Source organism: Sylvia atricapilla, chromosome 19 (genome assembly GCF_009819655.1).
Source record: "Sylvia atricapilla isolate bSylAtr1 chromosome 19, bSylAtr1.pri, whole genome shotgun sequence".
NCBI lineage: Eukaryota > Metazoa > Chordata > Aves > Passeriformes > Sylviidae > Sylvia > Sylvia atricapilla.
Genome location: NC_089158.1, coordinates 5,952,552 through 5,977,994, shown reverse-complemented (window position 1 = coordinate 5,977,994; position 25,443 = coordinate 5,952,552). Strand labels below are relative to the sequence as shown.

General features: G+C 51.4%; 1 protein-coding gene across 1 annotated transcript; it reads right to left on the bottom strand.

Annotated features, from left to right (window-relative positions):
* Nucleotides 1–574: 574 nt before the first annotated feature.
* Nucleotides 575–25,442, bottom strand: PTPA (protein phosphatase 2 phosphatase activator). The gene is made up of 10 exons (XM_066332754.1): nucleotides 25,286–25,442; nucleotides 23,111–23,211; nucleotides 21,848–21,934; nucleotides 16,761–16,886; nucleotides 15,896–16,013; nucleotides 14,346–14,445; nucleotides 13,375–13,499; nucleotides 12,784–12,884; nucleotides 8,215–8,322; nucleotides 575–3,226 (listed from the first exon to the last, which is right to left on the bottom strand). Exons 1-10 carry the CDS (start codon nucleotides 25,308–25,310, stop codon nucleotides 3,152–3,154), a joined length of 966 nt encoding a protein of 321 aa, XP_066188851.1. The 5' UTR covers nucleotides 25,311–25,442; the 3' UTR covers nucleotides 575–3,151.
* Between the last annotated feature and the right edge of the window lies 1 nt (nucleotide 25,443).

Here is a 25,443-nt window from a genome sequence, read left to right as displayed (position 1 = left end):
AGGAGCATTTGCTAAGCACAGCTACACTACCTCCAACCACTCATGAGAAGGTCCAGGTTTAATTTAATCCAGGTCTATTATAAGTCCAACAAAGCTGCTGAACTACACTGATGCTGGAAGTCCTGAGTCAGCTCCTACAGCAGGACAGGAAAAACATCTGAAGAAAAAGCTTCCAGTTCTCACCCTGCCTCAGAAAGAAGGCTCAAACATCCTTTGGTTCTGAGAGTCTCTGATCTTCAAGAGGTATTTGCTGGCCTGGGATCAGGCTTTGTACATCACCTACCTGCCAAATGCCAGGTGGAATGGGGGATGGACACAGCAAAAAAAGTTAATAAATAAACCACACAATACAACAGAAAGACACCTTGTAGGGACTCAAAGACAGATCGGATGTAGTTGATCATGCCGTTAAATAATGAATCAATTTTAGTGCAAGCACGAGGTCAACCACCGACATGGCAAGTGCATCCACAAGGCCTCTTCCCTGTGCTGAAGGCTCCAGCCATTGGCTTTGCTGACTCTGCTCCCAAAGCAGGAGCAAACCCAGTCTGAGAGAGACCAACACAGTCACCAGTGCAAAACACAGAAACTTTAATTAAACCTACAACACGGGGGGAGGTGGGAAGTGCTGCTTCAGACACAGAGCAGCCCTGGGTGCTGCCCCACGCGTGGGCAGAGGAGCTGAGCCCATGGGGGATGTCACTGGGAGCAGGAGGGAGGCAAAGCAAGTGGCTGCCAAGTGATGAGGGCACATCCCAAGCAGGCTGATAAGACTCAAACGAGAATTAGCAGCTTGATATCTCAAAATCCCCAGCAGGGCAGATGTGCAGACTCAGGCAAGCAACAAACAGAGCTGTGCGTGAGCCTCCTCCCACTGCCTCCACAGGTCCCAAGCCCAGGGACACTGTCCCAGGGAGCAGTGATGCAGCTGCAGGGGAAGGAAGTACCTCTCCACCCTTTTTTGGTGCTGTATTCCACATTCCTGGAGCCCCTCCCATGTATCAATGTCAAAATTTCCACCCATCCTTTTGCATGGAAGCCTCATTTCCACAAGACAACCTGGAGAGATCTTTTCCTGACCCTTGGGCAGATAAAGAAAACCAGAGGCTTTTGCTCAGCCATTGCTGGCCAGATGCTACACAGTCATTTAAAGTATGGGGACACCTGCCAAAAGACACAGCAACGTAAGGGGACACAGGTGGAGACACTGTGAGTCTGCTCTAGGCACAGGCTGCTCCACTGAAGATGGACTCAAGACCCAGCAAGCACAAATCTCCAGCAACATTCCAGGAGTGGATCCATTTGGAAAGCCAAGACAAAATACATCCAATTTAGGAATAAAACAAGACTTAAACCCCAGTCTTCCATTTTCATTTAAAATAAAAGTTTATAGAGTTGTTTCAGGCAGGTCACCTTGTTCCCCACCCCCTGCCCAGGGCCAAACCAGGAGCAGACAGGACAGCAACAGTGCCAGAAAGCTCTGCTTCAGCTCGTGGACATTTCACCACCTCTTAAGTTAGACTGTTTTCTTACTCTCCTTCCCCTGAGTGCCTGCAAGAACCTTTACAAGAGGGAGTGAGTAGGTCTGTTAAAAATAATGAAAAAATATTGAAAAAAAAGAAAAAAATCACAACCAGGTTTCCTTCCCCCACCCCAGCAGTAAAGCAGTGCAGCAGCAAAAGCTGAGTGGTGTGGCTGGGTCAGCCCCTTCATGGTCTGCAGGAATGCTAGAGGAAGGATTCCTGCTGCTCCTGATCCCAGCAAACACCAGTCCAGACGTCTGTCCCTGCCACACCCAGCCTGGGAACCCCAAGAACAAACGTGCCCACTGCAGCTGCAAAGCTGTGCACCACCTTGGTCAGGACCTGTGGACAGGCAGCTCATCTCAGAAACAGTACCAGCCCTTTCTGCCCTCCAGTGATGCTGCTGGTGTCATCCAGACCACCTACCTTCAACACATTGCTGCTGGTGGCACTGCAAGTGTGGCCCCACTGCTGTGAGGTCCAACACAGCAACACCAGCAGGGAAGGACAATGGGAAAGAGCTTTCTCCAGGTATAACCTGCTGTCCTGGGCTATTTATGCTTTTTGTTTCCAGCGCGAGTATATAAATGCATGAGAAGCTGCATGCTGCCCCCCCTCATGCTGCCTGTGCTCCAGGGATGTCCCCCTCGAAGAGCTGGGGATCCTGCTGCTTCGTGGGGAAATCCCTTTGCTATGGGGGTGTCACTACAATTTATGACCAAGCAGGAGCAACCACGGTCACCTTGTGCCACTGAGGCCAGCCCAGCCCCAGGGCAGCAAAGCACGGGGAGTGCAGAGGGCAGGTTGGACCCAGTTATGGATGTGTGTGAATGTGTCAGGGTTTGTGCCAGTTAAGAGGGAGCCTTAGCAGAATCTTTGCATAGCTGTTCCCACAGAGCTGGGTCCCTCCAGGGACCTTGTCTCCAGCTCCAGAGCCAGCTCAGACCCCCACAGCCCAAAAGGTTCCCAGCTTCACCAGAGAGAAGAGGTGCTAGTGGGAAAGAAAGACCCAGGAAAACTTGCAGAAGAGGTGGAGGGAGGGCACTTGCCTTACCCAAAAAAAGGGAGAGATGCTACCCTGGGCTTCCACAACCCACAAACACTCCTTACAACTCCCTTTTCCCATTTCAGACCTCTGGTGCAGGCAGAGCTGGCTGATACAGACACGCGCAGGCTCACACCTTGCCCTGCGCAGTGGTTTCCCAAAGCAAACAGCAACAGGAAACTCCAATGAAATTCAAAAGGGAAATTGCAGTTACCACTGCCCAACACATACACACGTGCCTTCCTCCCCTCCACACCCCTTTCTCTTGGGAAGCGAAGCAGAGGGCCTTTGCTGCAGGCCAGCCCCTGCTCAAACCCATCCCCATTCCCGGCAGTCGCGTGGTTGCGGCACAGCGGAGCAGCACGGCCCCGGCTCGGCCGCTGGCAAGATGTCCCCAGGGTGAGGACGTGCAGGAGGAGCTGCTCCAGGTCCCATCTCCCATGCCAGGCCGCCGAGTGCTTTGGATCTGTGGTTGCCGATGAGGATGTGCAGGAATGGATGGGCTGGGTGGTGAGGAGGGGTGAGGGGAGGAGGAAGAGCGCCGTGCTGTGCCTCCGCTGCCTCGGCTCCTCCTGCGGTCTCCTTAAGACGTCACAGGCTGGATGGGGAGCAGGCTGCCGAACTTAAAGTGTTGGATCACAGGAAACTTCTCCAGGCACTGCAGGAGGGGAGATAAAGAGAGGTGAATTCAGGAGACATTTCCACCTTACACACACAGCCTGAGCCACATCCTTCCCGTAGGGTCAGGAGGCAACAAGTTCAGGGCCACTCAGCTCAGACCAAGGCAGAGGATCAGCCCCGTGTCTCCCCCCGCCATTCCAATCAGGCTTCTCAGGCCAGTAGCACTTCATAACCCCATCCCCTTTCCTTCAGCCAGAGTATTTTTCTTACTGAAATTCAGTATGGCGAGGCCTGAAGCATGAGCAGAAACAGCATGTCTGTGTCAGCAGCTTTCTCCTTCACCACTCTCCTTGCTCTAGCTGATGTTTTTGAAGAGCTTCACCCTACAAACACTGAGAACTGCAGAATCCCCCAGGGCAGAGAGACTCTTCCCCCCACAGGCCAGTGCCCCCACTCTGGGTTTGAGGCACCATTCTGTAGCTGTAAGGCACTGCTCAAACTGTATTCCAGACTCTCAGGTCTTTGACGGACAAGCAACAGTGATTTTGCAACCATAGTTTAAGATATGATCCTATTTCTAACAACCCCTGACCCCTGAAATTACCATCTCCCACTGAAGAGTAATGGATCACGGGTCAGTCACATAGATCCACTACAAAGCAGATTAGCTCAGAGTTACTTCCTGCAGCTACAGCTGGGCTCTTGGGCTACAAGGGCACAGCCCCTTCCACTCACCAGTCCAATGGCAGGAAGGTCATGGACTGTGGTAAAAAACCACGTCAGAGTTTGCCAGACTTGCCTAGCAGAGCCACTCAGGGACCTGGGTTTTGAGCCACTGCAGACTCAGACTGCCCAAACCTCATGGAGGGCACAGAGCAGGCTCAACTCCATCACAGAGCTCAGCAGTGAGCATTCACCAGCCATGGTGTGTTTCCAACTCTCCATAGGAAGGAGTCTTGTGCTCTCCATGGGGCCAAACTGGACTCCTGCAGCAGGGGAGACTTTGGGGCTGGGGAGGAAGCTGTGTGCTGCAGACAGCTCTCACCACAAGGCAAGACTCGGGCACAGGCACCCTGCCCTTGTGCTGTTGTCATGGGCAAGCAGGAGGATTTGTGCTCAGAAGCCCAGGCCTACAATAATCCCTTTGGAGCCAGACATCAGGCAACTAGTTCCAAGCACAAGCACAATGGAGCCAAACAAGTTTGGAGGTGGTGAAAGTACAGCACGGCTGTATCCACTCCTGGGGAATAACAGCCAGGCAGAAACCCACAAATCTCCATGGCAAGGCACCAAGGAGAAGTAAGTCCTGCAAACATCAGGGCATGTCACCTTCAAAGCCTCCTAATGCTCAGAGTTGCTGCTGTCTCTCTGCACAACCACCCAGACAATCTCTCAAGAGGAAGCAGGGCTGGGTAACACGGACACAAGAGGAGAGCAGAGAGAAATAAACATTGGAGATGCTGACTGCTAGAAATGTCAGCCCAATTAACTCTAAGGACTCCCATGGAAGACCAGACTGGTTTGGACTCCAGATGAAGAGACTTTACCACCAGTGGCAAGAAGGGGTATCCATTTCATGTAAGACATCGCCTTACTCAAGAAGAGGCAAGCAGAGAAACTTCTCTTCTATCCAGAAGGACTAGCACAAGTTTACTGGATTATCAGATGCACCAAGCAACAGCGCCTTTCTTGAATCAGCTGCGGATGAAACTGTACCCAACACTAGCTCAATTTCAGGATTATTTCTTCTTGCCACCATCTTGATGACACTGAAGGTCTGCTTGGGACTCAGCTGGAGAGTAGACTCATGCACTAAGTTCAACCTTTAAAGATGGAACTGGGACTAGATTAGTTACAATGGAAAGTATTTCCTGACTGACTGCAGAGAAGGATAGGCCAGGAGACTCAAAAGCAGGCTCACGGGAAAAACATCAAGGCTGCTGCTTTAACCACACTCTATTCTGTCGACTTCTTCACTTGTCTTTGATGGAGAGAGTAAGAAAAGCCCATGGACTTCCAAGTGAACACATCTTCACCCATTATATTATAAACAGATACATTTGAGATTTCCTAAACACACTGTCTTCAGTCTACTGCTCATCCACCCTGGAGTGCCTGGATCCAGACCACAGCTCCTGGACACACAGACACACCTGAGCTTTCTGTCAGCTGTCTAAAGTCATCCCATAGAGGAGACAGAGACGAGATAAAGCCTTTGGAGTGCTCTTTAGATGAACTAGGTCTGGGGGCTGCCCCACTCCCACCAAGTGGGATTTCTCCTGGTCTGTTCCCAGCAAGTGACCCCATCCTCTGCTGCTGCCTCCACTCAATCCTGGCCCTGGTCAGTGCTTCTCAGCCATCCCAGGTGTGTTACAGAGCTCCAGCCTCCAGCTGAGTGTCTGATTTCACCTGATCTAATTGCAGTGGGTGATGAGAGGGGCAGGGAGAAGGGAGGGGAAAACAAAACCTGGAATCTTTCTCTCACTTTGCTAGTTATACAAAGTAACACCACAACCTCAAAACTTCCCTCTCTTTGCCATCACACGCCTGAGGCTCTGCCACAGAAGCCGCCTGCCTTAAACTGGACAAAGACCCATGTCAGCACTTGAGGGGTGTTGCTGACTTCCCTTTTGCTAATGCTGGCAGTGGCTAATTGCAGAAAGACTGCACTGGTGAAGGCTACACAGAGAGCAGAAATAGACTGGGAGCCAGCAGAAAAGAGACAAGATCTCCAGCAGTGACTTTGTGCCTGGCCTGAGACACCTAGATGGATTCAGTTTGCATAGGATGAAGGTTAAGTGATTCCTAACCTTGTGTCATTCCCAGAAAATCAGTCTAAGAGATCCTCTAGTTGCAAATGTTGGTGTAACCTGCAGGGCCAGGCACACCATGACTGAAAGCTCTGCCCAGCCACGCTGCCATGTCCACATCCACAGCCCTGTCATCTCCCAAGCCAGGCAGGAACTGGCTGAGCCAGCATCAGGGTAGAAAGCTCCCCAGAACAGATTATATCTAAAGAGATAATATATCTATTGTAAAGAACCCTGAGGACCCCTGAGCAGGAGTGCCCGCTCTCCTCTGCCTATTCAGGTGAAAGCTTCCATGCCATGTTGAGAGAGGACAACACTGCACAAGGATCATGTCTTTAGGGTTAGTCCTTTTGTTTAGGGTTAGTCCTTTAAGACCTACAAATATTATTTGAGGAAAAAATTAAATTTAAAGCTCCGTGGTTGACTCAATGTTTTTAACACTTTAGCCTAAATTAGTATCATTAACCTTCCTAGCAGTTTTTGCACTCTCCCCTCGACACAGATACATCACAGATATTTCTAGAAACTTACAAGTACTGGATCCAGCCTTTTACACAGAAAGTCACCTGCTACTCAAAACAGACTAAGGCCTTCAGAAAAGACTGTGTCTTGGGTGCACATAGAAGAGCCAAAGAATTTCCCAGTCTCTAGAGAATCCTCGAGCTGTGCTCTCTGCAGCCAAGGGACGGGTAAATCTGTCGGCACACGGTGGCCCCAAGACATCAGTGAATGTGTGCACTGCACTGTGGGCTCATCACTGCCAAGCTCCTCCAGCCACGTGCAGGTGGGAACAACCACAGCACAGGGCACGTGAGGTGCCAGGCAGGAGCACCTGAACATCCTGGGAATGGGTGATGCCAGGGGAGCACCCAGCTTGTGAGGGAACTGATCCAAAGGAAAGCAAGGACCACAGCAAGGCTGTTGAGGCAGCAGCAGACCACACTGGAGCTCTAGGTTTTAGAAGACTCATGTTTCACTTTAAAGGCACTCAAGAGCTGCAGTCTTCCCTTTAGACCCCTCAGCTCTCACGGCTTAGCCTCCTGCTCAGAGTTTTCCAGCACGCAGTGTCTCCAGCCCCTGTGACAGAGCTGCAGCCATGGGACAGCCCCCTCTCCAAGAAGCAGCCTGGGGCACCCCTCCTAGGAGCAGCCAGGCGAGGGGGTCGGCCCCCAGCCCCACTTCTCCTCTTTGGAGGCTGGAAGGAAAACTGAGCTGGGGGCGGAAGGAGCCAGCGGGCCTGGGAGTGACACCTCACAGATTAGAGAGGTATGTGGCCTGGAACCTAAACACAGGATGTGCAGTGCAGAGGAAGGGCTGGGGGAGGGAGCGGCCGTTCGGCACAGTTAACCCCTTTGTGCACTGGGCCTGAGCAGAGCTGCCTGCAGAGCTGTGTGTCCCAGCAACAGCAGCTTGTCCCAGCTCCCGACAGGAGCATGGCTGACACCAGCAGCACAGGGTGTGGGATTAACTCTTTCAGGCACCACTGGTCCCCACCCACCCACTGGTGCCAGCAGGGAGTTGCACCATCCCTTTTCCTCCAGCGTTTTAGCACAGCCAGTGGGTCCTGCAAAGCAAACACTGTTCCTTCTGCAGGCCAAAATGTGGTGGTTCCCGTCCTGCTTCCTCAAGCCCAGGTTTAGTTTGAGCAGGAAGGAAGAGAAGGGAGAGCCAAAACTGCCCAGTTCTCCAGGTCAGGGTTCACCAGGAAAGCCTGGGGACAACACCAGCACAGCTGGTGGGCGGAAGGTGGCCAAATCAGAGAGGTGGCTGTAGTCTCACTGGGCTGGCACATGGCATGGATGGGGCTTGTAGAAAGGATAAATTAGTAGGAAGCATTCAGCTTGTTTTGGGGCTGTTGAAACATGGGATGGTAGTTTAAAATAAGTCTCCTCTAGATGGTAAAACAGTAGTGGAGCAGAAGAACAAGCAGGTCAAGACATTGGCCCTAATTTGGAGATCTGCACTTGCACTATGGTAAGACGAGACAGGGCAAAAGTCATGTTTGTAAGGAATGGCCACTTTGTGATTGGTTTTGGGGTAAACACAAGGCAGGAGCTTCCTTCAAGCCAGCAGCACCTGAATGGCCAAGGGCTCCCAAGCCACACTCAGCAAGGAGTAACAAATGGCTGTGATGGGTTCCCACACCTGGAGCAGCACAAGAGCTGACCCAGGGTGCTGTGGAAGGGAGCAGGTGTGTGGCCAAGCGGCAACTCACCTCTGCCTTGTACATGCGGATGAGGCCCTGGTTGACCTTGGACCAGGAGGGAACGGCGCTGATGTTCCAGAGCTGGTTGGAGTGCTCGGCAAAGGGGCCTGTCTTCATCTGAAAGAGACCCAAGCACAGGGCTGAGGGAGCCGGGCCAGCCAGGAAGCTCATGCACCAGCAGTGACTCATGCTCACACTCTCTCCAAGCAAACATTCCCACCAAGCCCAGTGACCCACGCACCAGCCACTTCACTGCGTCTTCCCTCCCTCTCTCTGTACTCCCTCCCGCTGTGGCCGCATCACATGGAGCCGTGGCAATCCAGCTTCCCTCCTTCCCTGATAAAATTAAGCCTTTTCCTGCCACGCTTTCCTAATCAGACCTCCCTCTGCACACCTCCTTTTTAACGACTACATTAAAAAAGCCCCACATAAGTATCGTTCTCCCCCCAGTAGAGCTTGGCTCAACGCTGTTCCTATTCTACCCAGAAACCTCCCAGTGCAGCACTGCTGGGCTTTCCAAGAAAATGACTCATTCTCCATTCAGATCAACAACAAGCAGCAGCGACAACCGTTGCTGCCTTCCCTGAATACAGAGGGCAGTGCAGGTTGGCAGCAGCTCTGTGTCCACAGCCCACTCCACACCTGCCTCTAGCTGAGGAGAGCTCTAGGGGAAGCAGGAGCAGAGGGAACATGCTCTCCAGACTAGCTCCAGAGCTGTGAGCCGCTGGCTTGCAGCAGATGCTTTAAATAGTTTTCCTTTTTTTTATACTCCACTGTTTCTCTTCCCAGGGCAAGGGGTTTGGAGGAGGGAGGGCAGGAGAGAAGCTGCAATCAGGGGCAGTTGCATGTAGATTCCCTGGGTAGTTGTGTCTCCTTCTCCTCCATGAACAAAAACAGACCCTCGGGGAGAAAAATACAACACAGCCACTCTGACTGAGCGAAGTTCCCATGACATCAGAAACCACAAGGCCGAAGCTCAGCTAAAGAGGAGCGTGGGGAGAGAGGAATCTCTTGGACTCTCATTCCCGACCTGGGGCTTGAACAACTAACCCCTTCCCTCCGTGCACTCACAGGCTTGGAGAGAGGGTGGGAAAAGTGCCTCCAAAACAACCTCTCCCCTCACTAAAAAAGCAAGCAAGGCCAATCAATGTGCTTTGGGAAAATGCCGCTGCCTTTCTGCAATGCCTGTGTGACACCAGCCTGCAGCAGAGGAAGAAAGAAAGAGAGGGAGATGGTGGGAGGACCCAAAAACCTCACTGCTTGGAGGGTGATGTGTTTCAAACCTGCCAGCCTTGGGGCTGGAGCAGCAGGGGAAACGGCTCTGCAGCTCTGCTTGGTGCCAGGAGAGCGCGGGTGCATCTCCACTTCCCCTCGGAGCTTCCCGTGAGCTGGAGGATGACAGATGAGCCTCTCCCTGTCCCCTCCACCACACACTTCCCTCGTGGGTATGAGATGAAGCGTGCACACACACAAAGCACGGCGCTCCCCGGCAGCGCCGGCGCATTACCCAGCACCAGGATTTGGCACCAGTGGGCACCCGAAGCAGCGGCTGCCAGGGAGCTCTACACCAGGCGTCTCCATCAGAGCCTCCCTTCCCCACACGGGAGGTTTGGCTGCCTGAGTTTTGACACCAAACCTTTCCCCAGCGTCACCGCCCTTCACAGGGGCACAGCTGGCACCAGTCACCACCACCACGCTCTCCTCCCTGTCCCAAGCCACAGAGCACGAAGGAGGCAGGCACAGCTGGCCAGTCCCACGCTCATGCCTGGCACGGCCTCTGCTGTGGCCCTCCTCACCCAGGACGCCCAGCAAGGGATGGCTTGGCTATGGTTTCAAGCTGGGGTGGGTAAAATAAGAGGGATGAGAAGGGGAACAACAAAAAAAACCCCATCTCCTTCCAGCCACAAAGGGCGAAGAGGGAGAGCTGGGGGGAGAGCGAGAGGCGGCGAGCGCGCTGCAGTCCCGCAGTGACCCCAGGGGAACAGAGTGAGTCAGAGCAGCCATATTGAGCAGGAAATTACTCACAGACGTGGCGTTCCTGCCTCTCGGTTCCCAAGAGAATCGGCCTTTTGTAAATGGTTCCTCTGTCAGTGCAGGGGGGAGGGGGACGGCTGAGGCCGTGCTTTCCTGTCAGCTCCTTCCCTTCCAGCAGAAACCCGAGCCCTCCCTTCCCAAATTTAGAAGCCAGATTGAAGCTGAAATTCCTGCTGCCTGCCCTGAGCTCTCAGAGGAGCATCTGGGCAAATGCACTGATCCCCCACAACAGCTGGGGTGTACCCAGCTCCCCTCTTCTGCACACACACAGGCAGCCCTGCATCACTGTCCTCCATAGCCCCTGGGATGCTCCCAAACCCTCCTCATCCTCACACCTTCAGGCACCACACACACCCCTTTGGCAGGCCAAGGCAGCAGCAGGGGAACAGCTCGAGTCCCAGCCAGCTCTGCAAACCTCACTCTGTTCCAGAACCATGTGCTCAGGTCCAAACCCACCCTGCAGATTTCCCAACATCAGGTCAGCTCATGCAAGCTCGTGCCGCATCTGGGCACTCATCTAAGGAGGATGCCATGGTGGGTCCAGCCTGGACATCATCTTGCTGCTGCTTTAAAAGCCTGAGGTTTAAATACACACCTGGCAAACAACATATATTCATATCCTGAAACACCACCTGAGGGCTGAGAACGGTATCTACTCAAGAGAATATTCTCTCAGTTGACAGAAAACAATCTTCCTCAGTTGTAGTCTGAAACAAAACCTGCTCCCATATCAGCAAGATGTACCAGACCCACTACAGGAACTGTTGTGGTGTTTGTTACACGTTTAACACCTTTAAAGGACAGCTGTTTCCAGATGACAAGCTTGGAAGAAAATAATACCGTTCGTTTATTCAAGTCTTTAATCCCTTCTATCCTTTTTCCCTGCTATTTTGTTTTGTTGTTGATTTTGGAGAGAAAGCATTTGGAGGGCACTGAAGCTGCATCACCCCCCCCTAGTGGCAGTCACGGCCTTCTCGGGCGCTTGGGAGGGGAAAAATCGGTTTTAAAAGAAAATCTTTATAAAAATGAAGCAGTACCCACATGGAGATGCATTGAATACACCATGGATGGGGTAATGCAGGTTGCTGCCGTCCCTTTCAGCTCACGGCAGGAGGGCCAAGAGGGCTCCTTGCCACCAGGTGGCACTGGGGAACTCGGAAGAAACATCGAATTCCATGATTCACAACAAATGTGCAGAAAAGGAACTCAAATCACTTATTTGAAAAGCCTACTAAAAAGCTGACTTTCTGCAGGCAGAAGCAGAGTGACCTGAAGCAGCAGGATGGTGCTGGGTATTTTAAACTTCACCTGTCAAGTGGGCACTGCAGAATCTTCTACACACATTTCAAGAGATGTATGTTTTTTAACAGGTCAGTGCACTCTCTGGATATTACAGAGGTCTAAACTAAAATAAATCTTTGACCATCTTGGCTCCTGATTTCCTGTCCTCATCTTGATCTCTTCCACCAGCACCTCTTTATTACCCACAGTATGATTTATCTTGGCATTAAGGGTTAAACCCTGTGAGGTGCTGAGTACCAACAAACCCTACTAGATTTAGCAGGACTTGACACAGCACCTCCTGGGGTTTGGGCCAAAGGCTCCTATGAAGATTTCCTACATGAAAGGCTAAGTTCATAATCTGTAACCTCCCTTTTCATCTAATCACTAAATTAGAGAGGCAAGGAAGGGGGAAAGTGAACAGAACAAAGGGGAAGAACTGCACTCTGTCCTTCAAAATTAATCCCATCAACTTCCTCTTGCCAGAGACAAGCAATCCCTCACCACAACAGAGCGGGTAGCTCTTGCTCTCCCTGTCCAGACTGTGCAGTGAGGGAACAGGGAGAAACACGGCCAAATCCTCCACTGATGCTGCAGGCAGCAAGCCATGAGCTCCCTCACTGAGAAACAGCCCACGGCTGCCAACAAGCTGAGGAATCACCCATCCCTCTCCAAAGGGTCCTGCAGTGCCTGAGCAGAAACAGTCCTGAGAGCGCTGCCAGCTGGGGGAATCTTAGCACCACATCTGCTCTAGGTCACTTACAAATAAGGTGCATTCAATGGGCAACTCTTTTGGTAGAATCTGGAGGAGACAGAGCAGCACAGAGGCTTGGGAGCCTGCCCTAAGCAAAGGGAGGCCCGGGGCTGCCAGGCAGCACCCAAGGGCTGCAGGGAAGGGAGGTTGTCTTGGCAAGCCCAGTCATTTCACAGCTCCTACTTCATCTTCCTAGTGTATCTACAGGAACCAGTCTTCTCTGTCCAACCTCCCACTGACTGATCCAAGTGATGATCCACAGTTATTTGTTTGCACTTGTTATAGCTCCCTTCAACTACAGTCCACAGCCCATCCAGCTTAATTACACTTTCTTCTCTTCTCCTGTCTCAGCTCATTCAAGGAGAACACCTCAGCCATGCAACAATGGTTCATCTGCACTGTTCCACGAGAGCAAATAAACAGGCAAAGGAGGAAGAGAAAACCACTGCCAGAGCCAAGTATCTAATGTCAAGAGAATGTCCCTGTGGGACAAACCTTCCATTCCTCACCTCTGTAATGAAGAGGATGCACTCCAGGAACATGAAGTCCTTATGGTTTTCATTTACCACCTTCTCATCAACAAAGTGCCGAGGCTCCAGACTCGGATGGTCTTAAAAGAGTAAGAGACAACAGGAAGTAACCTGTATGGCAATCCCCTCCTGAGACCAAGTTCAAACAGGTGGTGTGCTGCCCCTCACCCAGAAGTACAACCTTCCCATCAGAACTCTTTAAATGGCAAACAGAGTTGCTCTCTTCTTTCTCATCCCCCCCCCTCCAGTTTCTCTGCAGGAACAAAACTCTCCAGAGCAGAAATTGCATTTTTTAGCACCAAAACCAAGACTCTCCTTTTAAAAAGCTTCATTGCAGTGATTGCAATAAAGACAGAAGTATACTATACAAGGAAGCCTTCCATCTCCCAACCAGCTTTATTTGGAAAGCTGAGGTTAAAAAAAAAAATCCAAGCCCCAAACTCTCCTGCTGTATTATACACAAATCTGACGTATTTGAATTTAAAAGTCAGCCCCAAGTCCCATCATCTTTAGAACCTAGACAAATGGGGCAGAGGGCAACCCGGGACACAGGAAGATTTTTATTAGTACCTATCAGCTGGGAACTGCCCCATATGAAAGGCAGGAATTGGAAGTCATCCAAGCCCCACACGCCCTGGCTGCCAGCAGGTTCCATCCTGTAGGTTTTCTGCAGTTTTCGCATCACTTCCAGGTACCTGAGACCAAAGAGAACAGGAAGGGTTAAGGCAAGGCCTTCTCCTGTCTTTGACTTTTGTGAGGACAAGACCAAGGAGTTGGGGAAAGGACACAATTTATCACTTGTAACAGGACCTTCACATACAGCACAGTTCACCGAATATATATTCAGCTTCTTTGCCATAGAAAGCAGCCTGACGGTACCTAACACCAAATGCACAGAGAAATCCAGTGGCAGGCATTTGTTTTATCTGCAATGTCATATGATCATGCACATCTTTCCTCATTTCCACTGCTATTTGAAAACATTGACACTCTGCATCCCTTCACCAACTTCCAAAAGCACGGAATTTTCTACCTTACAGCAATCACTACTTCCACTTTTCAGGTGGAAAATTAAAGCTGGAAGTACTATTGAAGGAAATTGTTTCCATGCCACCAAACAGTGATACAGCTGGAATTACATCTCTGGACTCAAAACACTCATTCCACCAGTTTCATCACTATCAACTCTACCTCCTGGGCTGGAAATGCATCTAGAGGAGCAGTAGAGGCCTGCCAGTTGCATAGATTTTTTATTTTTGATGCCTGAAGAGATGTTAGATCCTCTGATCAGATATTCCTGTCCACTACAAAGCACAGAGTTCAGTAACTTGTGCTCCACTAAAGTAACTTTCCAGAAGGACACTACCTCTGAAGATGAGGGGCCATCATCTCTTTTTGAGATAGTTATAATAGGTCAGTGTACAGTCCATTAGAAAGTACATCTGCTCCTAATTTTGTCTAAAATTGTCTTCAGCTTTCCCATTCTACCCTTCCCCCCAAACAGCCCAATACTTCCAACCCTTCTCCTCCCATTACCTCACCTGTTAAACACTTTGAAGACAATGGCCATCTGGTCATCCACTCTGAGCACACCGATTTTGCAGAGGCAGCAGAGAAAGGCTGCAAATGCAGCTTCGTGCCCTGGAGTTAAAAGACATGAAGAGACATGACACAGGTGTCTCTGCCCCCCCAGGACAACCTTTCTGTGGGCACCACAACAGCTCTTCAGAAATCACAGCAGTCACAGTCCCCTCTCAACCCTGTTGTCACTGTTCATGCCATGAGCTGACAATATTTCATCCCCCTGCAGCACCCACCCAAATTATACCTTCTAGACATTCATAGGGTGATGATTAACTTAGAGAAAAGAACTTCTTAAGGAAAAACAGCTCCAACTGGGCATGCTGGGAGCAAGGCAGGGACTTTCCCAGCAGCTTGGAACAGCAAGGGGAGTACTGCAGAGTCATCTGCTTGGGGGATGCAAGACAACCTCACATCTGCAAGCAAACAGATTTCCTCCTGCTACAAAAATATCTCTGTGTTGGAAGGATGCAGATCCCATGACACTGCCAGGAACAGACTGTCCCAGAAGGTACTGGGATCTGCAGCTTGGCCCTCCAGCTAACAGCAAGGAAAAGAAACAACCAGCAAACCCAGAAATGTCTTTTAGTAGGACATGGAAGAAGGGAGAATATAAGATCAGCAGCTCCACACTATGGACAGGTGCAGCTCCCAGTGTAGGAACAAAATGCACCCACAGCCTGGACACCGTGAGCTGGGACATGAGCCCCTGACTTGGGACACACGGGATGGGAGGAGAGGTTGAATTTCCTTCTCTGAGCTGACCAAACCCCATCCAGCCTTTCCAAGGACAACATCTCCCCCTGGTGCCAGTGAGCCGCAGCCAGCACTGCACAGCCTCCAATCCTTCAGTCTTTACCCATAGCTTCCTCTTCATCTCCCTGTCCAAGCCCCAAGTCATGTTTCCTTGCACTCACAGCATCCTGCTCTCCTGCCTTTTGGTGAGGACACAGCTATCCTCCAGAGAGGAGCAGAACATGCAGACAATTCTGTATTTAGTTCTCACTGAAACTTGTGTGGTTACTTCCCCTGCAATTTAGGATCTCCTCAGTTGCTTCTATCTTCAGATTTCAAAATCCCTTTGTAAGCAATGATTCCCTTCTAGGGACCAGACCATTATGATATCCCTCTAGGGACACCTCCCATTGAACATGAACATGGTTATCACTCTAGTTCCAATTCAAGCCAATATATTTTATCCCTTTAAACTGCCTGCTGCAGGACAGCTGCATGCAGTGAAGCAGGTCCTACAGCTCATCCCAGAACAGCTTGGTTCCCATTTCCTTGGATAATATGTGAAAGGGTGTCACAGCTTTAGCAGAGCTCCCAGCCCCAGTTCTCAGTCACAGCCCACACAGTGCAGAGGGGTGAAGGGGCCCTAAAAGGAAGGTGTTCATTTCAAGTTGGCCCTAAAAATAGTGGTAATGATATATTTAAATAAATACAACACCCAACTCCAAAGGGTCCCTTCCCAAAAACCCAGCCTTGGCCAGTGTGCAAGCCCAGGTACCTGTGCCATAGTCAATGCGGGTGGAGTTCCCCACGGATTCCTTCAGGTACACAGCCACTTCTGGGGCAGCATCAGCCAAATGCTTGGGAATCACTGCTGACACCAACTTTTCTGCCTCCTGAAAGATATGAAAGACTCCCATGGGTGAGCACACATCTGTAACAATCCCCAGGGACAAGGCACCCTGTGCTCAGATGCTACCACAGCATGAGGGCTGCAATGGGTGTTCTGCAATGCCTGGAGGCAGCATGAGAGAGCAGCAAATTCTCCTGTAGGAGAAATCATCTCCAGAGGTGGAACAAGTCAGGGAGAGCTTATCCTGGGATCTATTCAGGCCACACACATCCTGTAGGACAGAAAAGCCTCATCACCCAAATACATTGAACCAGTTACCCACTGAGCCATCTCCAGGACAAAAGCATCACTAGAGCAGCAGAGCAGCTGCAAGGCCACTGCTGCTGGGACTGGGGCTGTGCCACCTCCAGAGCTTGGTGCAGGGCCAGTGCTCTGAGCTGAAGAAATCTGAGCAGTTTTCCCTGATCTTTCTCTCATTTTGTGACACAGTGGGCAGTTACTGTGCAAAGGAATTCCTTGGGCTTGGACAGCCCTTGTGACTCATGCAGAACTTGGAGACCCAGCCAAAAGCATTTACACGGCCCATATGCTCTCACAAGAGGAAAAGACAGCACCAAGCCAGGGGTAAGTGATGAGTATCAAGAGGTGGATCCTTCAAGGCTTATCTGAGCAATTCCTCTGTGAGCTGCTTGGCTGCCACAGAGTGACAGAGCCATTCTCCCACCCCTGCTGGGCACACTGCCCTTCTGTGGGAGCTGCAGGTAACACCACACAGCACAGACATGCTCACCTGGTCTAGTTTGGCGTACCAGGTCCTGAAGGCTTTGTTCCCAAAGCGAGAAGGTTGATCCACTGGCGGGGTCTCATCGATCCATCTGTCGAGGGTGTTCAGCAGAGCCACCAGCTTTTCAATGGGCTACAGAGAGCAAGAGGGGTCACAGTGACATAAAACAGAGCAGTCCCTCACTCTCTGACATCTCTCCCCTTGATGGGAGTCATTAAAGCCCATACCATTCTTCCCAAGAGGAGCCCGTGGAAATGGGCTATGCCAATCCTCCTCAAAATGCAGAGGGGACAGAAGAACCATTCTTTCCTGCAGGAGAGCAGTCCAGTACAAAGCCCAGCCTGAGGCAGACTCCCCAGTCACCCACACAGTCTTTCATGAGCTATAACAGCACCGTGCTCCAAAATCTCTTGGAGAAGAGCTACAGCAAGCTCCCAGCTGTAGAACAGTCTTCACAGAACTGAGACCTTCAGGGACCTTCAACACATAACTCAGGCTCAATGTCTTAAGTGTCCTGCATCCCCCACAGGATAAAGAGTAGCACTATACAGTGCTATGCATTCTCACCAGTGGCTGATGATGTGATTTAAAGGCCCTTCTCAAGGCTCTAATAATTGTCCTGAAGTGTCTCTTAGGAGCCAGGATTAGCAGTTGATGCTGTTAAACCACGACATGTTTGTACAGCAAGTCAACCTTCTCAGCATGACTCCTGTTGCTTCAAACTCCTACCAGCCAGACCACCAGGCAGCTCCAGCCTAGGGACACCCACTGCACGTGGCAAAATACAACCTATCCAGGGGAAGAGGCAACCTGGCTAGTCCACCAGTGCTCTCAGCAGAGCAGGAATGAGGAAGCTCTCAGCTCTCAGAGAAATGTCTCAATTCAAACACAAAGCCGATGGGAAGACAGCAAAAACACCAAGACCACAGCCATGTTTCTCACATCCAGTGCTGGAAGTGAGGGACCCATGTAGGATGTGTGAGAGTGGCCATGAAGGAAAAGAGGCGCAGCAGATGCCATAGCACAGTGTCTCCAGCTGTGCTGTCAGACCAGAGCTGGCCAATGCACTCTGTCTCCCTGCCTGGCCCAAATGGCTGCAGAACAGCTACACCCCCCAGAGCAAGAGGCAAAACCCCAGGCGGCACTTTTAGCAGCTCCAGACGGTTTCAGGAGGCTCTGCTGACAACTGGTCAAGCCTGCCAGAGGCTCTGGGATTCTCCCTGCCTTACTCCAAGCAGCTGGAGAGCCATCAGCCGCCACAGCAGCTGGCCAGCCCCCGGGCAATGTAGGCTCCTCTGTCTCGAGAGGGGATTCCTCCTTCAAGGGGACAAAGAGGACAGCAGAAGCAGCGGCTGGTTTGACTTTGCTGGAGGCATCGACCGTGTGAAGCTGGCTGGTCTCCTGGGTTGTGGTTCAATTCTTCACGCTGCTGTCGGGAGGACAAGGAAACAGCAGAGCCCAGCAAGTTTCCAGCCCTTGAAGCAGCACTCGAAGGGGGTGGGCAGAGCCAGGCATGGCAGAGCTGTGCTGCCACTGAACCAGCTGCAGGCCACTCCCGTGAGGAAGGGTCTCATGGCAGACGCAGCCTCCCACAGACAGTGCCACCCCAAGGACATGGTGGGATCAGCCAGTGGGAACAAGCAGGAGAGAGATCCTCCCACCCCAGGACCTCGACATTTGGCCACTGAGCCAGACAAGGGACTGGGACAAGACCTGAGCACACTGGAAACACAGAAAAAGGGACACAACAGCCTGAAGCTCTGGGTGGCCCGGGAGGCACTAACAGGCCAGTGCCCAGATACGAGTGGACCAAAGCAGCACAGCCCCCTCTGCTTCAGCTCCCTGCTTCCAAAACACTGTAGGAATCAAACACATTCCCATTGCACTGGGCCATGTTTGGACTCAGGCATATTCCTTCCTGGCTATTGCATTCCCCTCCAATTAAGCAACAGCATCCCCAGCACTGGGTTGCATTAAATAATTAAATCGTGCTGGTGATTTATCCGCCAGCACCAGCAGCTCATTATGAGCAGCCGCCGTATTTCAAACCCTCTCCATGAGCACTCGGTGCTGCCTGGATAAATGGCTGGCATGGACCAGCTCCTTCCCTGGGGAGCAGAGAGTCCAACCTCCCCTTCCCCACTCGCTGGCTTTAAAGGGATTAAAAGCCCAGCCCCACTGAACACGGGAGAGCAGGACCCAGCTGCTGGCTCAGCCACATCAATAAATAATTAAAGAGCTGCAGCTCATTTTGGGCTCAAGGCCCTTTGAAAAGGGGGTAACTAAAAGAAGCAGCTTCCCATTGTCCAGCAGAGGAAGCCTGTACATTGAGGGCTGACCCCTGTGGGGAGAAAGGAGCTTATGGGAACACAGCCATCAGCACCACTGCAGCCTGTTTTGCCTGGCTGAGTTTTTTAAGCTCTATTTTTGCTTTACCTTTCCATGATCAAAGCAAGGGCAGCCTCCCCCCTGCTCTCCTTGCTCTTCTTGTTGTGCTGATTTTGCATCTCCTTGACCCTGAGTCTGCCACCGGTCCCAAAGGCAAACCACGGGGCTTCCTACAGAGCACAGACCTGTCAGCAGCTCTCAAGAGCAGAGGCCAGGCAGACAGAGGTGCTGAGGAGGCATCACGGCAGCCAAAGCTGCCCGTGGCAACCAGCTCTCCCTCTCTGGGCTCCTCAGGCCCTGTCAGAGTGGGGAGCTGCTAAATCTGCTTCCTGGAAGCAGAGCAAGCCACAAGACCAACCAGTTTCCCCCAGTGCATTGGGCTGTTTGAAGAGAAGGTCTGCTTCTTGCATGGCAAAAATTAACCTTGTCCTTCTCACTGCACTGCTCCTCTGATCCAAGTCACTGCTGCAGGCTGCAGCCCCAGCAAGTTACTGATGGATCCCCACATGGAAAGCACTCCCTCCAGGAGGGGAAGGCAGGTCACAGCCTATCACTCACACAACCTTGTGCCAGACACAGTGTCTGTGCCAGAGTCTGCTATCAGCGCCTGTCAGATGCCTCCAGCAAACCCTGGACAGCTCCACACAATGTGTCAGTAGGAGCAGAGCAAGCTCAGCAAGTCTCCAAGGGGGCTCATCCCCCACAGGATCCAGCTCCTGCTCCAGCAGAAAGGTTGGTATCAACACACACTCTCTGGAAACCACTAAGCTGCCCCTTTCAAAGCACAGCAGACCATACTCCCATTTTTTACTCCATGGCAAAACAATACCAGTAAGTCACAGAGAGGATATGCATTCAGCAGAAAGGATTTCAGGAGGTCATTTGCCAAAGGAAGGTGTCCCTGGCATTTGATCAGGGAGGAAGATGGGATGGCACAAAAGCACATTGGTAGCAGGTACAGCAAAAGAGAAGAAAGCCAAGCAGAGATGCAAGAAGAGGCCACGAGGGGCTGAGCCTTTAAAAGCACAGATAAGCAGTTTGATCTACAAAGCAGCCTGTGTGAACAAGCAACCTCATCAACAAGACAACCCTGGGGATGCTCCACCTGTGCCTCAAGTCACAGGCTTCTGCTCTCCTCAGTGTGCAGGGAATGAGATTTGTTCCTTGCCACTTGCCAAGGAGTTGGGATCATTTGTTACTTGGACTGGGACCACGGATGGAAAACATTCACTCCAAGAGGGCTCTTCTGCAGACACAGCCCTGGTACAGCTTTTCCTGACAGCTCAAAGGGCTTGTAGAAGAGGGCTGGGTTTCCCCCCCCCCCCCCCTCTTTCTTTTGTTCATTTTTAATGCTTTGTTTCCCTAGAAGTGCTCCGTGAATGGTTGGGAACAAGCAAAATCATGACAAAGATAAAACTCAAAGGTGAAATGCAAACAGCAGAAAGCAAGAGCAGCATTTGACAGCAGTTTCTACTGAATTGAAGGAACAAAAGGGGGGCACAAAGCCTGTTAGGGAGAGACTCATTATCCCTGATCCCCTCCATGAACTGCAAGGGAGTTTCTCATTCACATACTGGCTCCTAGAAGGGAAGGCTGGACTCAACACGGTACTTCAAACATGAAGACTGGATTAAACACCATCTTCAGCTGCCCTCCCACACCAGAATGATGCTATAAACACAGGGCCCAGTCTGCTGCCCATTCTGCCTAGATCTTTATACACCACTCTCAGCTTTCTGGCACAGCTGTGATCAGTAAAAGTGTATCCAAGACTGTCTTCATTGCAGCACAGACCCCGGGAGGGAGATTCAGTGTGCAACAAGGAAGTAAAGCTGGTGGCCAGTGTGTGCTCTGTGGATTGGCAGCACCCAGAGAACCCTCAGGGCAGCACCACGGAGGGTGCCTGCCCTTTCCCTCTGGCTCCACTGTGCCCTGAGAAGGTGAACAGGCACTAAAATTGGCTATAGCAGCAGGCAGGGACAAGTGACAGCCACTTTCATGCAAGGAGAAAACCAGATGCTTTGTGCTTAACACCTTGGAAGGGGTGATCCCGCCCCACAGGTTAAACCTCCCAGCCCAACTGAAATCTCCCAGCCCAACCCAGCATCCCTGTGAGCTCTGCAAGCCTCGGGACTTTTAGCAGGACCTTGGGTAAGGCAGGTGCAGCCAGTGACACGCCCTGAGGTCACAACTGTCAAACCAGAGCTTGCACAACTTAGCTACAGCCTGGGCTAAGGTGATCGGTGCAATTAACACAGTCTGAGATGTGAGAAGTGACAGGGAGAGAAGTGGTCTGACCTCAGATTTTCACACAGAAAAAACACTTGGGCAACAGGAATGGCACAGACATCCCAGCCTTTTGCCTGCAACCAGGAGGGAATATCACATGCATCACTAATTCCCCACCAGCTTCTGCCCGCTTGCTTAATTTCCCATCCACCAAGCACATCCAGGGTCTCTGCATCCTGAGGGGAGGATGGCATCTTGACATTTGCATCTCAACCATAGCCAAACCACATTCATTGTCCCTTGGCTCCCAGATAAGCTACCAAGTCAATACAGTGTGTTATTTCACCCAGGAAATACTCAATGTGAAGCAAAACAACAACAACAACAACCCCACAAAAACAAACAAACAAACAAAAAACACCCCAAAAAAATCAGGCAGGAAAGGAGTAACAAGGGGATCTGAACTCTTCTCCTACCTCTGAAACTTTGTATTCACAGGTCAGCTTCTTGCCCCTGACACCTTCGTTCAGAGTGAGGATGAAGCCCATGTAGTCTGCGTATGCCTGCAAACACACCGAGAGAGCAAAGCTTTAGGGAGAGCCCAGGGTCTGTCTGAGCACAACCACAGCACAGGAGCATCCTGCACCCCAAGGGAACCTTTCCCAACACACAACACTGCTTCCTTGGAGACACCCAGGGGTGCAGGGCTTGCTGTGAAATTACTGCTCTTTTTGGCAGCCCTGGCAGCAGAAGGCAGGCGGCAATTCATTGCTGCAAAAATTACAGAAAGGAGAATCCTAAAAATGCTCACACTGACCCCAAAATCACTCCCTCAGCTCCTATCAGGTCAAATTCAAACTCCTCAGTTCTGCAGAACCTCAGCTGTGCTCAGGCATCCTGCTCTGCACTGCTTCTCCCAGAGCTGTGATTACCTGTGTTACCTTCCCTTTCCCCCTTGGACTCTTCCCCCGTGCTCACTGTCTGGAAGTGGGAGACAGCCCAAGCTCCTCACTCCTCCTCTCTTTAAATTTGCTGCTTTGGAAGCATCATCTCCAGTGCAGCTCCACAGCAGCACACTGCCACTTCTCCCTCCCTGCATCGAAATCCTGACCAGGAGTAAGTCCTTAAACCCAGGAGACTTAAACTGGAAGCTGCACTCAGAGGTTTGCTTGACACCTCGCTAGAACCTCAGCTTCTCTCAAGACATCTCACATCAGTCATCAAGCAAGAATTTGCTTCTAAGAAGTCAGACAAGTCTGGGCCGACATCCCAATCCCTCAAAGGCAGAGAGAGGAGAACCTGCTTGTTCCACCAGATCCACACAGGCTGTAAACAAAAATTATCCAGGAAATTGAAGGGCTCAGCTCTAGAGTCCTTTCCAGAACAGCACAGTGGGAAGGAACCAACCAGGCTGGTGCTACCAGGGCCAGGCAGCAGAACTGTGTTTAAGGTGAGCTCAAACAAGGCTGGGTAAATTCAGTTTGGTTACAAAGTACAGGCCAGGTAGGATGAAACAGTCACCAGCTCCTCATCCATCTTGTTGGGAGGGAGCAGTAATCACTACTGCCAAGTAATTTTCCTACAAACAAGCATCAACTCTTCTGCTGTAAAACACAAATTCAGTTATTTCCCATTCTCTACCCAAACCTCCTTTACTTCCTGGCTGTTCCTAGACCAGACCTGGCTGCCACCAAAAGATCAGCAGCATTTCCCAGTCTTCCCCGTCCGCAGAGCCATACCTGAGATCGCTTCCACTTGGCCATGTCGGAAACCACATTTATCTCCTTTTTGGGAACCACGAAGCATGGCTGGACAGGAGGAGCCACCTCCTCAGAGGCACCTGGGAGATGCAAAAACGAGGTAAAACAGAGGCACTGGAGAAGGAGAAATCCTTTCTTTTTCTTCCTTAGAAATGAGCTTTGTTTCTCAGGAGACACAAAGCACATTAATCCATCCCAGCTGGGCTGTAATCTCACCAAGTCCTCCTCACCAACATCCTCCTAAGGACACTGCAAGCCTTCAGAAGGAAGCATTATGTCTGTTTTCATCATTAAAGATGCAATTCCCATTTGGACAGAGAGACTAGTGCAGGAGATAACAAAGGCAACATCCAGCCAGTTTAATTATTTCTGTCTAGTGCAGCCAAGCCTCAGGTCATGCTGAAGCACTGAGCTCTCCTACAAACTAACTCTGCCTTGTTTTCAAGTTTTAAGCCTGACCTTCATTACTCTAGAAAGGATAATTCCTGCATGGACAAGCTACAGCAGTGCAATAAATGCAGCCCAGAGCCACAGCTCTAGGACTTGGGGGATGATGGGAAACAGCCTCTTCCAGTGGATGCTGTGAAGTGTTTAATTTCAAAGCTCTCTCAGAGCCTAGGATGCAATATTGAATGCAAATGCGAGTTTCTAATGAATTAGAGGGGCTCTTTTCCCCAGCATCTGAACCCAGGGCACAACCTGCAGAACCAGAAAAGTTCCAGGAGGTTTAAAGTAATTTGTATTATGCTCCTGTAAGTGCAACTTTTAGTAGCAAGGGGCAATGCAGAGAGCACTGTCAAGGAACCTGGGCACTAATGTCGGTTTATGAATTCTGTCAGAGTCACTCAGTTCACCTTTTTAATCCCAGAAAATCAGCAGGCATTTATGCAGGACCAGCCGCCCTGACACACTCCAGCAACTGCTGTCCACAACCCAGCCAGTTCAGGCACTGTCTCCCTAACAAATACCACCAAACTCCAACTCCTTAAAATATCACCACCTGCATTGACATGGAAAACAACATGCAGAAACATCAGCAGTCTTTTCCACAGTGCTCTTTAGCAGGCAGATCAGATTAAAAGGAATCCAAAGTCCCAGGAACCACACCAAGTCTGCTATAGATTTGTCATACAACCTTTGACAGTCATCTGACTTCTCTGCCTTTCACATTCCCCATGCACAGAACAAATTCAGCCCCATCTGCTGCCCTGAAGGTTGCAATGCTTGGTTCCTTCCTGCAGAAGTTACAGCAAAACTTCCAGGTACGAGGATGAGAGGAACAACATGTGATGCGTTTAAAGACACATGTGTCTCTCTTCTGAAAATTCAGCACACAACTCACAGCGACTGGCACCACACCAATGAAGTTGTGCTTTTAAGAGTTTATAACGTGAGGACAATGAAAAACTCCCGAGCAGTGATGTGAAAAGGCAAACACTGATGTTTGTACTGTTTGTTTATGTGTCATATGTACTGCCATGAGTACAGGTGACACATAAATCCCAGGGCAGTGTCCTGATCTGGGTGCTCGCCATTAACAGAACTCCTTTCATCTCTTTGTGCTTGTTTCTCTGCCATCACTGCTTCTGATCCACACTCTGCAATTCCTCTTGGTGAGGAGACCAGGAATACTCAAGGAAGGAAACATTGAGGGCTGCAAGGGTTACAGTACTCTGAGATGAATACATAGGAGTCCAAGCCTACTGGTGTGATGGAGACGGGAGTGCTGCGGGTCAGCTTTATGACGAGAAGCAGCTTGGATAGAGGAGGCACTTTCAGGCTTGTGTCACGGTGTGAGGAGGGGGAGTCAAAGGCCACCCGGCTCAGCACGAGAACCGGTCACAAAACCGGGCAGGGGTCACAGGGATCCCCGATCCAAAGGCTCAGTCCCGGCCACCCACCTCGCCTTGGGGTGGTGCCAAGACTCGGGGAGCCCAGGTCCTTCATACCCTCAGCAAACCCCCCGCTCTCTTCCCCTCCCTGGCCTGGGCGCTGCTGCCACCGCCTCCCGCAGCCCGGGCCCGGCGCCCTCAGCCCGGCACCCCCGAAGCGTGGGGCTTGGACCGGCGCTCCCCGGCCCCGAGCATGCTCCTGAGAGGCCCCAAGCGCAGCCCACAGCCCGGTGGTTCCCAGAGGCCCCCGGCCGGCCCTCACCTGTCCGCCGCTCGCTCTCTGCCATCTTCCCGCAGCCCGGCCCGGCCGCCCCTCACCTCCCACCTCCACGCAGGCCGAAGCCGCCGGCGGCCATCTTTGAGCAGGGCACGCCGCCCGGCCCCGCCGCTCCCGGGGCAGTCACCGGGGGGAGCGGCCTC